Below are 22565 nucleotides of genomic sequence, written 5' to 3' on the forward strand. Positions count from 1 at the left end.
CTCGTTTATGAACGTGGGGATCATAAGAGAGATTGTAAGGAAAATTGCGTGAATATATATGCACAGCACCTGGCAACCGCCTGTCATGGATAAGCGCCCCATCAGCTTTAGGTAGTGGCTCTTTGGTGTCAACACTCCAAAGAGTCAAGATGAACATAGCCTTCTCTCTTGTGCTCGGTAATTTACTATTTCCTTATTTTTCTTAAATTAGCAATCCTCTCTTCTCTCACAAAGCCTCCGTATATCTAAGAGTCTTCCTGGGAAAGGTGGGCTTTGAAATGAAAACAAGAATGAACTTGCAGGAGATCTCTCAGCATGATTTCTCAAATTTCTCCATGGTAAAAAAAAAAAATACCTAAAACCACAATTCCCTCCCTGGAGGTATGAGTGGGGTCCAGATGATCAGACCTCTCTCCTGGAAATTCTGATGCGGGTGGTCAGGGTTGAAACCCAGGCATCTATATTTTTAACAAACATTGTAGATAGTTGTCTTCAGGGAAGTTTGAGAAGTTCTGGAGTAGAGGGAGAGGTCAAAAATAGAGAGGAATTCTAGGTGAAAAAAATGGTAAAGAGAATTAGATGCAGACTCACTAGGAAAAAATGGGAAGACCCTGCCTAGATGAACTTGAGTATATCCATTGGAGACAGTGAAAGAAGATGGACAGAGGAGGAAGCAAAAACAGAGAGCATGATATTATGGCCACTTTCACCAGCTTCTGCAGAAATGAGGTTTAAAGCCCATTCTTTTAGAAGGTCTTCAGAAACTAGAAGTAACCATTCCTGGGCATCCTCAGCAACCACACAGCTAGGTTGTCTTAGAGGCCAGCATGGTGGGTGGCAAAACGTAAGCTGCAAAAGAAGCAAAACCTGCAAGAGATTTGGTGATCCAGCCCCCTTTCCACTCTGCATTTGTACCATCCCCAAGTGCTTCCCGGCTGTGGTTGATATAAGATGCACCTGCCGAGCATTTTCTAAGCTACCTCTTTCCAGATCCAGTCCCGGAACAGTTATGCCAGGACCCACAGGAGTAGGGCTCGGCTTTATTGCTTTTAACCTCTCCCTGTGAATCTAGGGGCAGCCAAGGGGAGAACCATTCAGCTAGACAAGCGCTTCTCAGCCTTGGCTGCATAACACAATCACCTGGAGGTCTTTAGAAACTACAGATGCCTGAGACCCACTTACAGAGCTGCCATTTAACTGGTCACTAGGAATTTTAGAAGCACACCAGCTGTTTACCCTGTCCAGCCAAGGTTGAGAATGACTCAGCCAGACCTAATCATCAACAGCCACTGCACAAACCAGTTTGCTGAAAATAAGGTCCAACTGCATTTGAAGTTTAAGTCCTCAGGCCTGGGTTGACAGTGAAGAGCAGGATTAGCAAAAGGGGACAGGCCCCGTGCCAGGCTCCTTTGCCCTCTTGAGAGGTGACCCCCCTGTCCAGAGCACACCTGGGTTGCTCTGATCATTAAGTTTTCCTGACAGTTTGGGAACAGCAGACTTCTCTGCTAGGTCTTTAATCTCTTTGATCATACCTCTCTCTGGTCATTTGGGGTAAATAATTTCACCGAGAGGGTCATATCATTTTATGGGCAGACTAAAAGACATGGTTTATCTTCAATTTCAAGTGGAGAGAAACAGAATTGTATATAAAAGTGTCCTAACAGAGGAGACATAGACACCACAATGAAACCTGCCCCTTATTCTACCCAAATTCCTCTGTTGGCCTGACATGTGGGGTGTCTCTTACCAGGCTATGTTTGCCAGGCATTTCCTATTAATTGTACTTATAATCAGTCGATGAAAGGGTAGTTTAGAGGGAGGGGTGATCACACAGGCTTACTCCATGGAATTAATGAGCTTCATAGGAATGCACTTTTCTAAGACGTTAGGGTAACCTTCCTTGGATGTAGTGGGACTGCTTGTGTGGGTTAAAAAAAAGTACAGAATTGATACGTCCAGTGGATTACTACTTTTTTACAAATATGTTTATACTCCTTTTTTGGCACTGCTGCAGAGCCCATGGTATATTCTTTAAAATGTTGGTGATAACTCTCTAAACTTTGATGTAGACGATTTGATAGTTGGAGGTAGCCTGAGCCAACTCTTTTGAAGACAGTAAGTCATCAATGGGAGTAATCTCCTTTGTTTAGAAATTTGCCCAGGAATCAAAGACACTGAAAAAAGTCCAAATATATAGATTACAAAAACAAAAAAGAAGAAGGAACTGGAGAAAGTGTAGCATTTTTTTAAAGAGTAAGTATATCATGTCAAAAATAAGAGTGCTATGAAGGACAGCCATCATAGTTTCTAAAAATCTGGTACAATTAAAGAAAAGGGTCTCATTGCTTTATAATCATCCTTGCAGGCTGCATTTTTACAAGTTTTCTCTCTTCATCCAATCACTGTTTTGTTGTTGTTGTTGTTTTGCGGTACGCGGGCCTCTCACTGTTGTGGCCTCTCCCGTTGCGGAGCACAGGCTCCGGACGCGCAGGCTCAGCGGCCATGGCTCACGGGCCCAGCCGCTCTGCGGCATGTGGGATCTTCCCGGACCGGGGCACGAACCCGTGTCCCCCGCATCGGCAGGCGGACTCTCAGCCACTGCGCCACCAGGGAAGCCCAAACACTGTCTTTTAATCTGTGTTGGTTGCCTCCCATGGCTTTCCCAGAGTCTAGCATGCTGGACAGTTTCTTAGGGAAAATGCAGAAGAGAGACTCAAGGGAGAAGTGCGTTTAGGGTTAGCGAGTATGGATGGGATAGGGCCACCTCACGAATGAGGCCCCCCTCGTAGATAAGAGAAGGGCTCTTCCAAAGAGCTTGCCCCTTAGCTAAACCAGATCACCGTTCTTGGTTATGGTAGGTTCTTCTTTTGATCATGCTAGAAACAGAGGTCCTCCCAAAGTACTTGTTTGGTCCACCGGACAATATCATACATGTAATTTGAGCTGTCTGTGTCTTAGAGTCAGTCCTAGGTGAGCAGGTCAAAACAGATACTCAACCCAAACAGCTTCATTTTCAGGGATACTAATTTTACTTCTCCTCAAACCTTGAAAAGTTGATGCCAGATAACGATGGGGCCCAAAAAGTTTGTAAAAGAGCAAAAAGATAGCCAACATCCAACAACACTAACTTTCATTGTTTTAAGAGAGGTGATAAATGAACTTAGTTATGACTTTTGTTATGTGGACGAGAAACATAAAAAATGCTATCCTCAGACCATGCATAATTTTGTTGAGATTTCATTGGTGTGGCAATGATGAGAGTCTTCAGCTGAATGTTAAATTCTAGTGAATTTTCAAATGGTAGCTCTATTTGTATTCCAGGGTGTACCTCTTACAATAGTAAAACTTTCTTAAGATGTTTGAACGGATGCTCAATCACTCGATACTTTTAGAAACGTTGGAACAAGACCAATCAAACCAAAAGGCAAAAATGCATTTATCTGGGTTCCAGATGATTCCTGTGCACAGTAAAACCTAACAAATGAGAATTAGAAGCCTCAATACTCCTGCTTCTGTGGCATTTAAGAGCCTAGCCAATCTCATTGGGACATTTTTGTAATCTGCCTGACGCAGACATTCTTATTTCTAGAGAAACAGACAGTACCCGTGAATTAGAACATTACATTGTGGAAATAGCACAGTTGGAAACATCTTAAGAGAGTTTTATCATCTTTCTGGATTTACTAAATCAAAGTGAAACAGCATTTTCCATTTCTATTTTCCTTTTAATACCGCATCGTTAAAAATAATTTGGCAAGACAGGGTTTATTTCAATTGATGAGTTCTCTTACCTTCTTTATGTAGCAAGCCTCATTTGGTGAGGAAATTATTATCCATAACATGACACCATTTAACATACTCTTCAGAAATGACAGCATTGCTTTTTCTTTCATTTAAAAAATTTTTTTGGATATTATACTATAATAATAGAGTTTGGGATTTTATGATTTTCCTAGCTAGTTGCAGTATACTCTTTTTCTAATAGGGAGTCTAATTTTGTTTTTTTTTTTTTTTTTTTTAGTGTAGTCTCCTTTGAGCATTAGAAATCCATAGAAGATCAGTTTGAAATGCCCTAGCCGTAGAAACATACCCTGGCATGATGACATTTTAGTAACACATAATTAATACTTCAGTGCAACAGCTTATACGTGGTCCATGTTCTGACATCATCATGATTTTGTTGAAGGGTTCCCCGCATGCCTGTTTCATGATCTTCCTAAACTCTCTAGGTCCAAGAGAGAGCAGCACATTTCCTTGCAACATCCAAACGCAGCACCCTTCCCTCCCCCTCATCTGAATACATCGAACCAATTGGCAGAGAGAGCATTTCCCCCTGAGCGAGCAGTATTGTGAATTTTATCTTCTCTTCCAGAAATCAGTTCGTCTTCGTTGCAGCAGATGAAATTTCTTGTAACACCTCTGCAGGTAACAAACATTGCTACTTCTTGATGCATCCATCCAAGTCCCAGTATCCTTTTTTTTTTTTTTTTCCTTCACATGCTGCAGTCGGTCACGCTAGAAAGTTTAGTTTAAAAAAAAAAGAAAAAGTCATATCTTTGGAGTATAGCTGGAGCTTTTCGGCTCTGCTGTCTAAAAAGACAGTAGGCATTTTGCTAACTTGGATATTTTAATTCCAGTTTTAATAATACATGATCCAGAAAAGTAACACTATATTGAATGAAGCCGCAATAAAATCTTATGGTATAATCTTATGGTGAAATACTAAATGGGAGATTTAGGGACACAGTCATGGGACTTCTATGTTTTCGGACGTATTATGTCTGGGTTCACACAGATTTCTATGTGATTATTTGGGATCTGTATGGAATGACTGGTATATATTATAGGCCCTCAAAGAACGAATCTGTAAAGCTGGAGGCATTGGGGAATATAATTATCTCTGTCTTATAAGAAGGGGATCTCTATTCCATTAGTTAAAGATCCTCTAGTTCTTTCTTTTAAAACATACTACAAGTAGCAGGACACGAGAGAGACAGAGTCTTCTGATTTTGAAATCAGGGCATTGGCCAATGGAAATTGCACAGTTGCATGATGTGTCCATCAAAATAACGCCTGTCTTTTTGCTTTGATGTGGTTCAGAACAGTTATGTTTGGACTTCCATTAGCATGGAATTACTTGATTAAATGTCAAGATAGGTGAGTGCCTTAACTAACGACACATTTTTTTTTTTTTTTTTTTGCTTTGAAGCCTAAACTCTGACCAAAACAATGACTAGGAGATCTTACCGATGTGTTGCTTTTAGTCTACAAGGGAGGATATGACAGCTCATTCTCATGTCATTGAGTGTGCCATGACCTTCAAAAACATACATTAAACGGAGCCTGACACATAGACATTCATCTGTTAACCAAGCACATGTGATCAGTGGCGCGCGGTGAACAAAGGCGTGTTTGCTAACGCTTCACCCCCTGCTTACAGTCTTTGGAGAAAAAGAGAGAGATCAGGGAAGCCTGGAGAGCTAGGAACACATCCCCAGTCCTCTCTGTTCTGTTTCACTGATGGTCGGACTCAGTATTTTTAATGGGTTACAGTCTTCCCCTGGGAGTGCCTGAGGTATGCGTGTTCATATTTTAAAGCGCCAGCTTTCTTGAAAACTCGGCTGTTTTCCTTCCAGCCTTTAGCCTCACATATCTCTGTTTCTCCTTGTGAGAGGTGGTGCATTCACTAATGCCTAACAGTAGAAGATGGGGGGTTGCTTTGCTGGGGGTGGCAGGGGAACCTTCCTGGGATACGCGACATTTAACGTTTGAAGAACCTATAGAGAACGAAGCATGCAACTAAAGGGGAAATCAGGGTGGGGAAGAAGGTTGGTTGAAAATGTTAATGAACATCCTTTGTGGTTATACTGGTGGTCCAGAGCCTCTGTCTTCCCTGTTAATCTGTATGCATGTTCCAGTGTGTCTTAGGTTCATTTTGACATCATAGATCAAACATTGCGAAGTTACCACCTAAGAGGTAGATATTGATTTTGCCCTGTGACTTAACAAACCCTGCCTTGTAATAAGCAAGTGGTCCACACACAATATTTCGAAAAGAGGCTGCAGACAATGAAAGTTTGCCTGAGTCGAGAGAGTGTTTTCACCTACCTTGTCTAATTTAGGATGGCTGCTCCGTAAATTCTTAATGAATTGCTATTGATCAAATTTCAAATTGAGAGAGATATCCCTGTTGCTTTGATGGCCATATTAATAATATGTTGTATGCTTCATAAGGTTCAATTTGAACTCTGAATTTCGAATCAAGCATGAAAAAGGAGACACCCATATCAATCAAACGTGAATTATCTCCCAGCCAGACCACCCTCCTCATAGAATGAAAATGAAAAGTCAGAACTGCGCAGTCAACAAAGGTTGTGACTCATGGTTTCAATGAAGTCTTTCTTATTTCCCACATACTGGAAAAAACCCAGGGCACCCACACCCTGAACAGCCCAGCTGTCTGGAGCTCTCCCCTCAGTATACACAACACTCCTTAGGGTGGGTCTAATTGAACCCTGGTGTCTCCTGGATTTCAGTATTTGACCCAGAAAGGCAACTTACCTCTATCGAAATGAGAAAAAGAGATCAACAAGATGCTTAAAGTCTGTTTGGAGGGCTTGATGGGTTTGATACCTGAAATTCTTATAAAGAAGCATTATTCTTACACAGCTGTCTATGAGGGCAGAGATGGCCGGACAGTTTTGTCTGTGGCTTGGGGCAGAGGAGGTGAGATGCAAATCATAAGATAGGAGCAGTGGAAGCCCTGAAGAATTTTTCTTTCAGTTCCCAAAGGAAAAGTGATTATTTTTACTTGGGTCTTTTGTAGATGCCAACACGTCAATTCTGCTTTGCTGGTCACATAGAGGAAACATGTCTCACTAGCATGTGTGGTTTATGAGACTGTATTTACAAGGGTATGTGTTTTCGTTGTCAGTGGCTCCAACTGCAATATTGGTTGTCTCATTCTGATTTTCGTTCCTGAAAGACATGTGTTTATGTGGCTGTCTCAGTCACCTTGAACCACACCAAAGGCTTCTCATTCTGTAACATCAAGAAACTTTGATGAGTTGGATTCTGCAGGAGATGGTGAAAAGGGCAAGGTGATTTTCCCTTCTCTTCGACCTGAGGTCTCCCTGCTGCTGTGATTCACTGGAGGTTTTCCAGGACTGGCCAGGGATTGTAGTTGGAGGAGAATGTGGGTCTTGTACAAGAATGGAGGTTGAAAAGCACATGACTTATTTTGATAGAACAGCTGGAAATTCATTTCAGTTAATTCATATGTTTTGGGTCATCACCGTGCATCAGCAACTCTCCTAGGCTTTCGAGACATAGCATTAAATAAGTTAAGAGAAGCCCTTCCTTCAGAGAGCCTCCATCCTTCAAAAAGCCTCCATCCTAGTGCAGACCAGACCCCAAACATACATGAGCATATAATATAATTGCATGTAAAGTTATACAGTAGCTATAATGAATCAAAAAGCAAGGGTGGGGGTAGAAAGTAAGTTGCGATGCTACTTTTATATTCATTGATCAGAGGTGGCCTCTCTGAGAGGGTGACACTTGAGCCGGGACACGAATCAAGCCAGGGTGTGAGCCAGGTGAGTAATTGTGGAATTGAAAGCATTTCAGGCTGAAGCAGCAGCAAGTGCAAATGCCCTGTGGTTGAGGTATGCTTAAGGTGTTCAGGCACAGTGTACCCAGAGCATGTGAGTAAAAGGGAGGATTTTAGAGATAATACCAGGAAGATAGCCAGGGGTCCAAACAAATTAGAACTTGGAGGCTACAGAAACCATTTGAGATTTTAAGTGTGGTAGGAAGGCGTTGGAGGGTCGGCTGTGGTTTGACTTAACTTTTTTTAATGATGAGTTGGACTGCTTTGTGGATTTCAATATGGCAAGAGCAGAAGAAAGGGAGTCCCTTGGGGCAGCCCAGGGAGGTGTTACAATGGCCTGGGTTAGGACAATGGCTGTAGAAGAGCTGAGAAGTGGTTCCTTGGCTGTATTTTGACAAGAGAATAAACAGGATATGCTGGCAGATTAGAAACTCGCAAGGACCAGTTTGTGTTAAATGCCCACACGTCCCTCCTGCCCCCAGGGTGTATTGGTCATTTCCCTGGAGAGCTAAGGCTTTTTGTTAGCAGGGAAAGCAAGCCTTTCATCCCTGCAGTAACTGTCCCTCATATGGGCTTTACTGAATTCCCCAGGGTGTAGTCATAACTTGCCGTCATTTATTGAGCAAATTCTGTGTACTTACAAGTATGATAAATTATATACAGTATATACATATATACACATGCATTTATGTATGTATGTATATATACATGCATATATAATTTATTACAGTAGCTCAGTGAGGTAGAGGTTACTACTATCCTTGCTTTGCAAATTAAGAAAGAACAAAACGCTCAGGCCCAGAGGGGTTTGGTAACTTGGCCATGGTCACACAGGAGTCTATCTGGTCCCACTGCTTTTTCCCTGAGACCACACTGCCCCCAATTACTCCTTTCATCTTGACCTTGGAACATTGACCTTTGCCTCCAGATGGAATTCTCCTGCATTCTTCGGCTGTGCTATCTTGCTCCTAGAAAACTAGTATTTGTGAGTTGGGAATGGGCATCGTTGTTAAAATCTGGAGGGACCCCAAGGGAACTAAACGATTCTCTAAACAGTTGTTCCAGTAGGAGTTTGTTTGGCTTGGCCCGTCTCCTTCATGCAGCTCGTGTGTGCTGAGCACTTGACATGCTGGGCGTGGGTCTGGGGGCAGAACAGAGTGGTGAAGGGAGAATTCTGCATATCCAGGGAGACAGAGGGTCACACAAGCCAAGGGTGTTCTAGTGCTATTCTCCAAAATTCCCTCCTTTGCTGAAAATCAGTGGTGAAAAATCAACAGATAACCCATGCCCTGAAAACTACCAGACACTTTGACTTCATTGTTCTGGCTGCCAGCTGCCCCTGGCCCAAGGGAGCGTGTGCGCATGTGTGTGTCTCTGGGGGGCAGGTGAGGCTGGGTCTCCGTCCAGCAGCCAGTCTCGCCCCTCCACCATGGCAGGTACCATCGTGGCGATGGGAAGCCAGCCTGCGGAGAGACTCCCAGTCCCTTATGAGTACTGGATACAGAAGCCTGGGCCATAAAAACACATCTGCAAATGCTGTTGAAACCAGTCCCCGTGACATGGGTTGCTATACGCTTTTATTAGAGGCATTGTTTGGCAAGTTCAGGGGCACAGTGGGGGGGGGTGTCACCAGCCCCCTCCATCTCTTTATCCCCCCCAACCTGCACACGCACACACTTGCACACCCATGCAGTCGTACTAAGACCTCAGATAATATTTAGAAGAAATTTCCAAATTGGCCATTCCTCTAATTGATCCTTCAGCAAATTTCGTCTAATGGTCTTCCTTCCGTTTCAGTGATTTCATTATTCAGCAGAGTTGTCATGCAGCAAATCGATTGGTAGTTAATTGGTCTGTTTCCAATAAAATGTGATGTGTGTTCTAATAGGGGAAGCACAGAGTGATAAGGGAACATATAGGCAAAGGAACTTAGTAAAAATAATCATAGCATTTATTGAGCTCTTACTGTGTACTAGGCATAGTTCAAAGCTTGTTGCATGCAATAATTATACCTTCTAAAAATGAAATGTCTTTATCAGTTTACTTATGAACATTAACGATATCCAGAGAGCTCTGAATTAGCCTGAGTAAGGGAGGGCTAATCAGGGCAGAATTTAAAAAATATAGAATAGTGGTTATCCCATGTCAGAGTGGGTGGCGACCACCTGCAGAATTTATTACAAATGCATAAGCGACAAGGTCCCACTGTGTAGCACAGAGAACAATGTTCGATATCCTATGATAAACCATAATGTGAAAGAATATAAAAAAAGAATGTATAAATATATATATATATATATAGGTAACTGAATCACTTTGCTGTACAGCAGAAATTAATACAACATTGTAAATCAACTGTACTTCAATAAAAAATATTGAAACTGAAAAAAGAAACCAAATGCAGAATCCACTCCATCCTCCCCTCTGCCTGCCCCAGAGATTCTGATTCCTAGGTCTGGAGAGGGAGCCTGACAACCTGCATTCTTACGAGTCCCCCCCCCCCAGGCCATTCTAATAGAGAAGGCCTCAGCTCACACTCTAGGAAACATTGAGCTGATCAGTCAGGAATCTTCTGCCTTTCAGTGGGTGGAGGACATTCAGTAGGTTTTTCTGGAGTCCTCCTCTGCAACATGGTGGCCGATTACCACGTGGCCATGGAGCCCTTGGAATGTGGCTGGTCCAGATACACACTAGATTTCCAGAACCTGGTACGAACACGATGTAAGGTACTTCACTCATCATCTTTATGTTGATGACACGTTAAATGTGTTTTAAAGTGTTTTTAATCTGTCGGGTCAAATTAAAATATAAAAAATTAGTGGCACCTGTTTTCTTTTCACTTTTTTTTTAATGTGGCTACTATGAAACTTACAGTGTCCTCTGTGGCTCGCATTTGTGGCTCTTTTTTTTTTTTTAACATCTTTATTGGGGTATAATTGCTTTACAATGGTGTGTTAGTATCTGCTGTATAACAAAGTGAATCAGTTATACACATACGTATGTTCCCATATCTCTTCCCTCTTGCGCCTCCCTCCCTCCCACCCTCCCTATCCCACCCCTCCAGGCGGTCACAGCATTTGTGGCTCTTGTTATAATTCTATGGAGAGTAACGTTAGAGAGCCGTGTTTTCATTCATTTTGCTCAAATGAATATTGAAAGAGTGTGTGTGCCCCAAGAACTGGTCTCTTAGAGACCACCTGGAATGAAAATATTGTGACGGGCAGCCTGGACATTGGTAGTGTGTCTTGACTTTATGTTTTAATCTTGCCTCTGACTGTGTGTGTGTGTGTGTGTGTGCGTGTTCTAGAAGGACATCCCTGGGGTACAGGGCCCAGAGTCTATCTCCTTCTCATCCTGTTCGTTAACCTCTTAAAATCTTTGAACTGCTTACATGGGACGTGGAGGGTGCTGGTACACAGGGCTTCAGAAGGACCACTCAGTTCAGGGGCAGTTCTGACACATGTATCCCGGGGGCTTTACTGGAGGGACCTCACATAGAATAGAGAGAGGGCAGGAGCTGCAATCCTCTCAATAATCTTAACAACATCAATAACTGATGCTTGTTTGGGTTCTCAGTAACCGGTGACCCTCAACCCTCATTTCAACCTCACTACAGCCTTATACAGCCAGTCTGCACCATCATTATCTCCATTCATGGACGGAGAAACTGGCTCAGAGAGGAGAGAAACATTCTGAGGTTACAGCAGGGGAAGTGCACAAGCAGAATTTGATTCTAGGAATTCTGACCCTGAGGAATTCTTACCTGCTCTGCAGCCTTGCTTCTCTGCAAGTGTACTGAAGATCTCACGGGGGGATACAAACACAGAATGTTCATTGTGGTCCCCCAGGGATTAAACCGCATCTGGGATGTCATGTTGATTTCAAGGCATGATGGGAGATTTTGGTAGAGCTGTAGTTGGGACACATAGAAGGTGAAACAGACTTTCTAAAAGGAGGGTGGCCTTGGCTTTGGCCTTGGCATTGAAGAGAGTGTGGCCATGCGTCTTTTGTTGGAGGAGACATTCTGGAGTGGAGGGACTGTGTAACCAAAAGCAGGACTTACTGTGTCTTCTCGACTCCCAGACAGAGGCTGGTACTCAGCTCCGATGAATCCAGAATAAGGGTTCTTACCTCAAACCTGTGCTGTTTGCGTTCGTAAAAGGAAGAGGCTGTGAATGGTATTGAGAAGGCATAGCAAGGGTGGTACCATCTGAGTTGTCATGGATGTGATCTGCTTCTCATAGCTTCTGCAGCTTTCGGGTGTATATGCCTACTTACATCCACACAGTTCAGACGCGGGACAGGCATCCGTGTACAGCAGCAAACTCTGCGGCTTCCCATCTAGAAGCCAAAGAGCCCAGAAGAGGCTTTCCCTCCTACTTCTGAGGAAAAGAATCATGAGACTGGAAAAGGTGATTTACGAAGATAATCATTTCAAATCCAAGCTAAGGAGGCAAGCAGCAGGAGAGTCGGGGTGGGATAACTCCCTGTGCTTCCTCTTGGAGCATTTCTTCTATTTCTACCCTATCTTCCTTAGAGGTTTTGAGTTATGGGACTGTTACCATCCCTCTGACTAATATATCTTGGGAAGCTTTTAGACTAAAGCCTGGTCACCCCATGGTCTACAGTTATATAAGCCATTGCCTAGATTAGACCAGAGAAAGCTACTGTAGTGATAGAGGAATATTCCTTAGTGAGTGCCTTCACTAAGAGGAAATGAGCCGCTGAGGTCATGACCACAGGAGAGGAAAGGGGAGCATTTCCTAGCTAAACCATCACTCTCCAAATAGCAGACTGTAAGAACCATAGGGCCATGGTGTGGGACCCTGTTTGTGCACTGTGTGGGAGGCGTGTGACTTGAATGAGTGAAATTCCCAAACCCCTTCCAGACTCTATCTTAGATATTATTAGGAGGGCACTGTAGCCCCAGTGGCATTGCAGAGACTGCGGGCGTGCATTCTGATCCCTAGTGAGGTATCCTGTTTTGAATGCATACTCTGTAGCATGTCCCCTTGTGGTGGGGACTCAAACCTTTGCACCTTCGTGCTGCATTGAGGCTGTCTAGGAGGCCTACACCACACTGGGAACGAACCTCATCTGAGGACTGAGCCCATTTTATTCATCTTTCTGCCTCACAGGGATTCCCTCCAGCTATCTGTGGGACAGGAGGCATGGGGAGGTGATGCTAAAGTAAGAATAAAAGGTCCCAGGAGCATAAAGACTCTGAATTAAAATATATAGAGTGAACTCTATGGAGTGAAGCTAATTACAGTGTTCTTCCGATGTCCCTATAAGAAAATCACTTGATTGTTAAAACCCTGGGGTAGGGTACCAACATGGCCCTATCATATTTCTTTCACATCCAGCTAGCTGCACCCGGATTTAGAAGATGTTAATAATAAGTAGTATTTACATTTCTCAGTAGAGTTGACAAAGCACTTTAACAAACACGGGCTCATGTTTCCCATTCAACAGGCGCTTACTTATTCATTTGACTCCAGCATAACCTCAAGTTCAAATATAGCAATTGCAACCACATCTGTAACTCATAAATGAGATAGATCTTGACTCCAGAAGCATCTGTGACTCGATTGCTAGAGCTACACGTGATTCTATTGGAATAGGATCTTTCGGTTGCCTCTGCAGACCAAAAGTCTGGGCAGGAGTGAAAGGTTAGCTTGTGAGATTCTATATAAGAACCCTGGTATCATAATCTCCACTATCTGTAGATGGCTTTAAAATGTATCTGGTTTCCTTTCATGCACTTTATCTGTGAATTAGGCAGAGCTCAGACAGAACGAAACCATTTTACGTAAAAACAAGGAAAATGAGGCTCAGAGAGATTACCCTGCGTCATTGAGCAAGGACATTGCAAAGGCAGAACTTGAACCTGGATCTTGTGGCCCCAAGCCTTTGTCCTCCGCAGGGCAGGCTGGCCTCCTGGTTTTAACTTGTCGCTAAGGTCAAAAAAACATGAGTGTTCACGATGGCCGCGAGCTGTGGTGAACGAGCCAGCAGAGCAGTTCTCTTTTATTCCTTTGTTCTTTCCCTTTGATGAACTTTATGGCAACTTGGCCTCTGTTTTGTGAACTCTCAGGGGTGATGTGAAATGACACACTGTGTATTTTGAGTCTCAAGAAAGTTTTCTTCTGAGCGTCTTGAAGGGTTTTGAGTGTCTCTGGGAGCAGCTGACCTAGAATCTTCAGAAAGCATAGCTGCGAGAATCTTTGCTCCTGACAGAATCACTATGATGGATACAGGGCTCTTCCCGGGCCTCTCTTCTCTCTTTACTCCTCCCTCTTGCTGCCTTCACTCAACATGTGGCGTTGGCTTGGTCCCTTGTTCACCTGCCCCATGGCCAATGCTGTGCTGGACACTGGGGAGAAAAGGGGGAACAAGGTAGACTCGGCTCCAGCCCCCGAGGGACTGGCATTCCAGAGGGGGACAGGTACATCATCAGGTAGAGAAGGAAACAAAATGAATGGAGATTTGCTCCATCACATGAAGGATGGGGATGGGGTTGGAAAGCATGTTTGTTTCAGAAAGAGCGATCAGGGAGGCAGGCAGCGCTGGGGAGCTGACATTTGAGCTGAGACATAAAGGAAGAAAGGACGCAGTTCAGATAGAAGATGAGCACGGGCCAAGGTCCTAAGGAGAGAGTGAATTTGCACGCATCCCAGGAGTATTGATGAGGCCAGAGTGTCTGGAGCACAGTGAGCGAGGGGTAGAGGGGAGTAAGATAGGATTGAGAGCGGGCCAGGAGCAGCTCATGAAAGCTTGGATTTTATTCTAGGATCGATGGACAGCCACTGAAGGATTTTAAGCAAGGGAATTAGATATGATTAGATTTATATAGATTGATATTAGATAGATGGAAAGATAGATATAGATGATAGATAGATAGGGACAGATAGATAGATAGACAGATAGATTTAGATATAAATGGCTGGCGGATTGAAGAAGCAAGAGTAGGACCAAGGAGACGATTCAAGCCTGTTTTTGATTTGGTTCTGATGAAATACCCGTGGCTTATGTCAGGGTGATGGTAGCGTGAGTGGAGTGAAGTGGACATGTTTCAGATTTCATCTGTAATTTCTGATGGATGGGATGTGAGGCCACAGAGAGCATCATGACCTGATTGCACTATTGTCCCCTTTGGCCAGGGATGGGTGGTGTGGAGGGTGACCACAAGCGCGGCTTAGTCATAACAATGCGGTCTTACGACATTACCCATCTTTCCCATTGAGGTCCCTGGGAATTGCCACTCTTCCTTTGGGCTGTGCTGAGCCAGCTCTGAGGATAGGAGGTCGCTGACGTGCCTGGCATACCTGCTGTAAGAGTAGAGCTCAAGTCCACATCTTCCCTAATAACCTTGTGTCTAAATGGTAGTGTCACACAAGGGCGTGTTTAGAGATTAGCATTTGAAAAGAAGCCTCCTTGCTTTCAGTTTGAGCTGACATGGTCCCTTTTCCTCTGCGGAAATGAAATTTATTAATCATAATAAAACCATCGGATTCTGAAGGTAGAGGTCACCCTGAGGAGAAAAAAGAGCTCGCTCATTTGCAAGGACTAGTTCGGTGCTGCTGTATTTTTCTTCTGCCTGGGAAGGGAACACTGCCAAACTGTTACCTTGGGTTTTCCACAGGGGTTGAAACTTGGCCCAGGGTTATAGATAGATAAGAACTGACCGTTAAAGTATGCGAGAGGAGAAGTGGGGCTGCGTTTTCAGGGAATACATTCAGACTGCCAATCTATTGTCTCCCCAAAAGAGGACGTTTTGCCACAGTAAAACCGGTCCCCAAATTAAAAAACTCATCGTCATTGCTCTGAGTTTGCATTTTCACACTTGTTTTGAAGGAACACCATGCTGTGGCTTCACTTAGTAAATGTCCAGGCATTTTTAGTTTGCCTTTGCTGTTTACGGCCTGTTCCTACAACCAGCTTTGCCAGATGAAAATACATAAAAAATAATCCTATTAACAGTTTTTTTCTCCAGACCCATGACAGACTTTATTTTCTCGTGAAATGAAAATCAGCACCAAAGTTATCCATCGTGTTCTTTTCCCCCTATTAGTATCTACTTCTAATAATGGGTAGAGAGGCCCGGGTTTCATGAGTGACCTCCACGAATAAGAGTTTTTTCAAAAACGTCATCATTCTTCTTGTTTTAACACACCCTGTCTTGGACGTACATCTGTTTTCTTTTTCTCCCAGACAGGGAGAATCTGATGAAAGGCCATTTTCGATGAGTCAAAGGCATGAGGGGTGTCCCGAGGAATGAAAACCAAGAGGGGGTTGACTACTTGTTAGTTTCGCTGAGAGAGTCATCTCAGAAAAGAAATATCTATTCATGTCACTACTTTTTTTGTTTGTTTTTGCGGTACGCGGGCCTCTCACTGTTGTGGCCTCTCCTGTTGCGGAGCACAGGCTCCCGACACGCAGGCTCAGCGGCCATGGCTCACGGGCCCAGCCGCTCCACGGCATGTGGGATCTTCCCGGACCGGGGCATGAACCCGTGTCCCCTGCATCGGCAGGTGGACTCTCAACCACTGCGCCACCAGGAAAGCCCCATGTCACTATTTTTGAGGACCAGGACAAAGACTCATGTAGATTATCTGAGCTCAGGGACCTTTGAAACAAGCAAAAGGAGGGCTTGGGAGTAAGACATATCCAATGAGAACTTGGTATAATCATATATTGTTTTCCATCTGGAGTCTAACTCAGAGCCTGAGAGTTAGAAGATTCTTCCCCCAGCTTCTTCCCACCTTCCCAGGCTCCATGGTGTGAGATCCATCCAGTACATTCTTATCCATCAACTATGAGAAAGAAGATTGGAAGACAGGTGGGAGAAGATAGATAGGGAAGGAAAAGAATAAGGTCCATGCAAATTAGGCTCCAGGGTTGATAGCACAGGCAAACGATTTCTTCCTGCCTTGTTCCTTCATTCTTTAAAGGAAAGTTCAAGACTTGACAGCTGTGGATAATCCACATCTACCCCGCTTAGTGGCTGGTGTACCCCTCCCCCAGCCGCTGTGAATGTTGGTCACTAATGGCACCCAGTTGCCTCTTTCTGCAGAGCCTTACCCTCTGCCAAAGAGTCACTTCAACTAGGAAGTTATTCTCTGCCCTTCTGGGAAGCCCACAGCTAATGCTTAATGTACATGAACATTAAAAAACCAACCCACTTGCCTCCAGATGGGATCAGCTCTGGGGTGCAATTCTCAGGATCAGGTAGAAGCTAAACTCCGGCTCAGACCACATACGTCCTTGCTTCTCTGTTTTCCCTTTCTCCGACCTGCTCGCCACTCTCTCCTCTTGAAAGCACCCCTCAACAAACCAGGTACGGAAGAATCTCCATTTCAGGCTCTGCTTCCAGGGACCCTCACCTAACCTAGCCTGCACCTCAGCTTTGATCGTTACCAAAACAGCAATGTTCAAACTCTCTCCGAGAAGATATCTGGCAGGCCATTCAACGAAGGGTACCTGGAACCATGGAAAAGGTGTGATAGTTGCCCTGAGAGATTCAAGGATCAGCTCTGACTCTGTCTAGCTCTGTGACCTTGAGCAAGTGACTCAACTTCTCTGAGCCCTAATTTCTGATTTGTTGCACTGTTCAGTTCCAGACACTTTGTAGCTATCCAATGCGTTAGGCTTCCATCCCTTCTACATTTTTATTCTAAAACCTGTGCTGGGAGCCAGGGAAGTGAAGGGAGGAGGATGGGAGAGAGAGAGAGAGAGGAAAATAAAAAACTCAGATAAGGAAATGGCATCAAGAAATATATTGTTTGAAACATGTCCCTTGCCAGAACCTGGCTGTAGATGATGAGATAGAAGTTCTGGGGTGAGAGAACCAAAATCAAATCAGGCTGTAATTCTTGAATGATGGGGTGGCGGTCCCACGGATCCTTTAAGGATGCATCTATTTGAATCCATTTGTTCTTTCCCATTCTAAGATGTTGGACCCTAAGTGTACAGACGGGGTTGCTTCACTCTTTTTGATCCACCCTGTCTCGCTTGATTGGTGACAGCTATATTAGGAGAAGAGGACAATTTCTCTTGATTATAGCTTGTCCTTTGTGGTTACTGGCTTTCTTAAAACCACGCTTTCAAATTGTTTCCTCTGCCTCCCTCCATCTTCGAGGTACCTCCCTGAGCAGTGTAGCAAGGGGTGTGCGAGAGAGAGGAAACGCACACACACACACCCCTTTATCACCAGCGGTGTGAAGTGGACAAAGGAATGTGTTGTGTAAGATGGACTTTTCTCATGTTACAGGGCCGATTGGAATATGTTTCTTATTTCTCAAGATGAATAGGGCCCCTCCACACTGTCTTGGTATTTTGTGTTTTATGGTTGTTATTATTGCTTCCTAATTGCACATTATGGACTAATCTTCGCCTCTGTCTTCCTTTCAGTTACGGACGAGTTTATGCTACCGACCCCTACCACCACACACTTGCTCCAGCCCCCACCTACGGCGTTGGTGCCATGGTGAGTACCAATTCCTCCTCTTGCTCACTTCTTCCTGCCTCCCATCCCTCCCCACAGCTGGGACCTTAGGATGGGTTGACGGTTGACGTCCTCTCACTTTCCCTTAATTGAATTTGTCTCCTGCTAACAGCAGCTAAAATGCCACATTAATCCTCCCGGTAAACTTGATAAATGTCTTAATTTCTTGGCAATGTAGTGCATGTAAGTTATTATATTTCTCATTTCGCAAGTCTCACCTAGCCGAGCACTTACCTTAATGGAATAATTAGTCATTTTGATAATTAAATCCATCACTAACAGAATGCAGTGTCAATGCAGAACTTTTTTTTTCTTTTTTTTTCTCCCTCCCTTGCTGCTCATTCACATAGCCCCAAGGTTCCAGCCCCAGCACAGACTTCAGAGGAGCTAAGCTGCACACTTCCAGGCCTCTGCTGTCAGGCAGCTGAGAATCTGACTGCCTCTCCTCCCCTATTACAATTCATGTTTAAAGTCATAGTCGCCCAGGAAAGAAAATAGAGAGAAGGGCACACTTTGTGTGTGTGCCTAGTACATAAGGAATTAGAAGGAATCAGTTTGGGGGTTGTCTTTTGTTTTTTTGCGGGGGGGGGTCTGGGTTTTTGTTTTGGGAGGGGCGGGGGGAGGGCAACACTGGGAGGTGGGGGGGTGAATTTGCCTGTACTTGTTCAAACTTCTATGCACTAAAACGTACAGTAAGACGTGCCCATCACGTGAGAGCGTATGCAATCATTACAAAGCTTTTGGCATGCAGTTTTCTGCTTGGGATCGAGAATATCAGTCCTTCTCCTAAAAATAAATCCCCATAGGCATTCGTTTGAATCGCCAAAACTTTTCGCAAAAGGAAATAGTTGAGTGCCACCTCCAAGCCATCTAAAGCCATGGCCAGACAGTTGCCTGGAGCTTGGTCGTAGAAATTCCGCCATGATTTGGAAACCCATTATTTTGCACAAGTTTAGTGACATCAAGTAATTCATCTGCACAACTCCTCTCTCAAGAGCAACTTGCATACAGATTGTTGAGCCAAGTCAAGTAAGAAGCTGATTTACATTCTCATCCTGATTTTGCATTCAATCAGCTCCGCTTCAACACCCAGTCCACTTGGGGAATGTGTTGGAAAGGAGCGTTGAATGACTACATTCAGTAAGTCATCTGCATTCGACTTCTCGAGTGTAGATAGAGCTTTTCCCGACGGAACACAGTATTATTAACGAATCAAACAAGCCAACAGAATGAGACAGCCCCAGTCCTTCAGTGGTCCATTTGTACCCGAGTCCTTTTAGCTCACAGGGCTGGCCGACGGAATTTGGTTTTACAGGGATTTTTCGTTATAAGGAGCTATTGGGGGAGGTCAGGATGGCCCTATCTTCGGTTCTCTAAGAGTGACCTGGGATGGGTAGGGGTGCCTCCGTCTTGGTTGTTTCTGAGTGTCTGTTTTTCACATTAGTCTTTTTTGATGATCCATGTGTTACAAAAGGAAAATGTAAAAAACACACCCCTTAAATTGCTTTGTTTCAGAATGCTTTTGCACCCTTGACTGATGCCAAGACTAGGAGCCATGCTGATGATGTGGGTCTCGTTCTTTCTTCATTGCAGGCTAGTATATACCGAGGGGGATACAACCGTTTTGCTCCATACTAAATGACAAAACCATAAAAACCTTCCAATGTGGGGAGAAAGGAAGCTTTCCGAGGCCTGGGTATTGCAATACATGCAGTAGTGCATCATTTTAGCATCTAAAAAAAAAATAAAAAGAGGAAAAAAAGTACATTTTTTATCTTATACCTCAGATATTTTGTTCTGTGTATTTTAATATTGTGGGTCTTTCATTTCCTGAAGGTTCCGTAGTTTGGTTGCTGGCTGTAGGAGTTTTTGTGGTTGATCTAGAGAGATGCTAGCTATGACTAAAAACTGGTGTAGGGCCATATCCAGAGTGCTATCTCATGTAAATGATTATATATGCTGAATATTAAGCTACTGGGGTTATCAGCTGTTTGGGAAGCGTGTAAGTGACTACAGGAGTCATGTTCTTCTGCATCTGCATTATTTTATTTTATGAAAGGGGAAGGGTGGGCGGCACCTAGGGGGTTGGGACTGGGGTTTGGCTGAAAGAAAAAAAAAATAGTAACTGATGAATCTAAACGACCCACACTGCACCAACAACCATATATCAACGGTTCTAAGTCACTCGTTGTCAGTTCAAGCCAAAGGTTATGTTGTTAAGGGGATGCTTCTAATAATACTTGTGCATCCGAGCTGAATGCAGCTGTGCAAACCCACCCTTTAAACCATTCCACCCGGCGGTATTCAGCTTCTTAACCAGCCGCTAGTTATTTAGGCAAAAGACTGATAGTTAGGCCATCCACAAGCATTCTTTTTATATTTCTTCCAGTATAATAAATTATTGATATCATTGCTGACTTTTATATTATGGGAGGGAAAAAAAATAACATTAATAAAAAGGTGATAAAAAGCACTGTTTCTATTTTTTTCTTTTTTTCCAAAAAAAAGAAAGTAATAAAAACTTAAATTCTTTGTACCAGTGAAAAAAAATGTATAAAATTTCCATCTGTGCAGTGGCATTGTTAAGTTCTAGAAACAGTCACATGAAGCTTTAGTTTTAGCCTTGCAGAACAACTGTTACAGACAGACGTATAATTTTTATGGAATTACATGATAATCATATTCGGATTTATAGAAGCATTTTACAAGTATTGCAGTCATTGGGTAGAGATAATCATGGTACTTTCATCCGCTTGGTACTTTTTGAAACATGACCGTGTCGTGTAAGCAACCTGCAATTTTTCAGTCCGTGAGAGCCCGCCCTCCCATCCCTCCTGGTCCCCGAGGATTCTCTCAAATCAGTATCTTTAGTTTGTTTTTTTTTTTTGTCTCCAAGGCCCAGGACACTTGTCAGAAGGAAGCAAAAAAGTAGGTCCACCCTCAACAGCCCCCAAAGAACAAAGTCCCCCCACCTCTGACGCAGGGCCCGAGTGACACAGCCGAAAAATTGCAGTTTGTCCGTATACTTCTTCTGTTTGAAGTCTTTCCATGTTGTCCTGTTTACAAAGTTAATCTAAGTTGGGTGTCACAGACCTTCCTGTTTTTGTATTTAAATAAAAAAAAAATCCTGCAGCAAGTCGTCCCCAGTAGTTTTGCTGCCATAGGTAAAATTTCCATGTGTGCGGTGCAGGCCATCCGGCATGCACTTTAGTAAAGCTATCAATTCACCGCTGTGACCTGCCAAACTGCTGTAACAACTCTGCTTTAAGACAAAAACCAAACAAAACTTAAAAAAAAAAAAAAGTGTTTGTGATCCAGCTTTTCTCTTGTCATCCTATGTGCATGCAGTAAGATCGGTTGGATATTAAATAAAGTCTCACGAGATTTGAAAACCGAGTTTCTGTAGCTTCGCTATCTAAGACAGATCACCGTGATCTTGCAAAAAGAGAGAAACGGGGGAAAAAACTGCTTAGCGGCCAAAAGTAGAAAAAGATGTTCTTTTCACCAGATTGATTTGATGGGGGCGGGGGCGCGTGAGGGTGTTTCAGAGCATCCCTGAGACATTCTCGTCCCCCTACCTGGAGGATGGTGTCATGACAATGGGTGCCTGGTTGATGTTTTTAAGGGAAACGATGTACTAAAATGCTACCGCATCCGACCCCAAAGGGGAACAAGGTAGAAGGAACAGAGGGCTCGGGAGAATCAAGTGATGTCTCCCATTTGCCTCAGATTTCAAAATCCAGAATTTGCATTGTATTTGGAATCACAAACATAGAATTCTTACTGTGTTGGTTCAAGTAAAATTAATTTGCAGTTTTGATTTTCATCGATGAGCTGTACTTTCCCCCATGATTGTATGTAGTTTTAATAAAATCATTTAGAGCCGCCTGGGTGCCAACTGATGTTACAGAATCTTTTGTCAGGCACTCCTCCAAGAGGCCAATAAGTCATTTTAAACTGTATGTCAGAGATGTAAACAGACATTTTGGATTTTTTTAAACGGTATTTATTTGGAATGTTTTCATTTATCTAAATAACTATTGCTATTATGAATTATGGAAAAAAGATTACTATCATGTGTGGCATATAGTGACTTAACACACACCTCACGCAATCTGCAAACCCAGAAAATGTGTATATCTGTCTTTAGAAATTAGTGTTTATATCACTTACAGTGGTTTGTGAATAAAGAAAACTGGTTTGTAATATCAAAAAATAAAAGCTTAGTCTGAAAAGGTCCACATGAGTTGTGTTCTGAGTCCTTTGGCTTCTGTGTGTTTCCTGGGGGAGTGGAGTCATCACGCCCACACAGGACTGCCCTTATGCCCACCAGGGGCCATGGGTTGGGGCCGCCCAGGTGAGCAGTGGGCTGTCCTGGTTGCCACAGGTAGACCCAGGTGCTTCCTGCAGCTCTGGCTGCCTGGCTCAGAGGGCTCCCCTTCCTCA

At 43.6% G+C, this 22565-nt stretch overlaps 1 protein-coding gene across 12 annotated transcripts in view; it reads left to right on the forward strand.

Annotated features, from left to right (window-relative positions):
• Positions 1–20152, forward strand: part of RBFOX1 (RNA binding fox-1 homolog 1) — a gene marked incomplete at both ends in the record, with an annotated part of 1077914 nt that extends 1057762 nt beyond the window's left edge. For 4 of the 12 annotated variants that reach the window (XM_079944059.1, XM_079944064.1, XM_079944058.1 and 1 more), the window contains 2 exons: positions 18026–18101; positions 19635–20152. In XM_079944059.1, the coding sequence (XP_079800185.1) occupies positions 18026–18101; positions 19635–19757 (199 nt within the window). Of the gene's footprint in view, positions 1–4372; positions 4426–18025; positions 18102–18469; positions 18618–19634 lie in introns of those variants that run through there. The other 8 variants (XM_079944057.1, XM_079944054.1, XM_079944060.1 and 5 more) reach the window with 5 other exon arrangements.
• Between the last annotated feature and the right edge of the window lie 2413 nt (positions 20153–22565).

This window comes from Stenella coeruleoalba, assembly GCF_951394435.1.
Source record: "Stenella coeruleoalba genome assembly, chromosome: 15".
Classification (NCBI taxonomy): domain Eukaryota; kingdom Metazoa; phylum Chordata; class Mammalia; order Artiodactyla; family Delphinidae; genus Stenella; species Stenella coeruleoalba.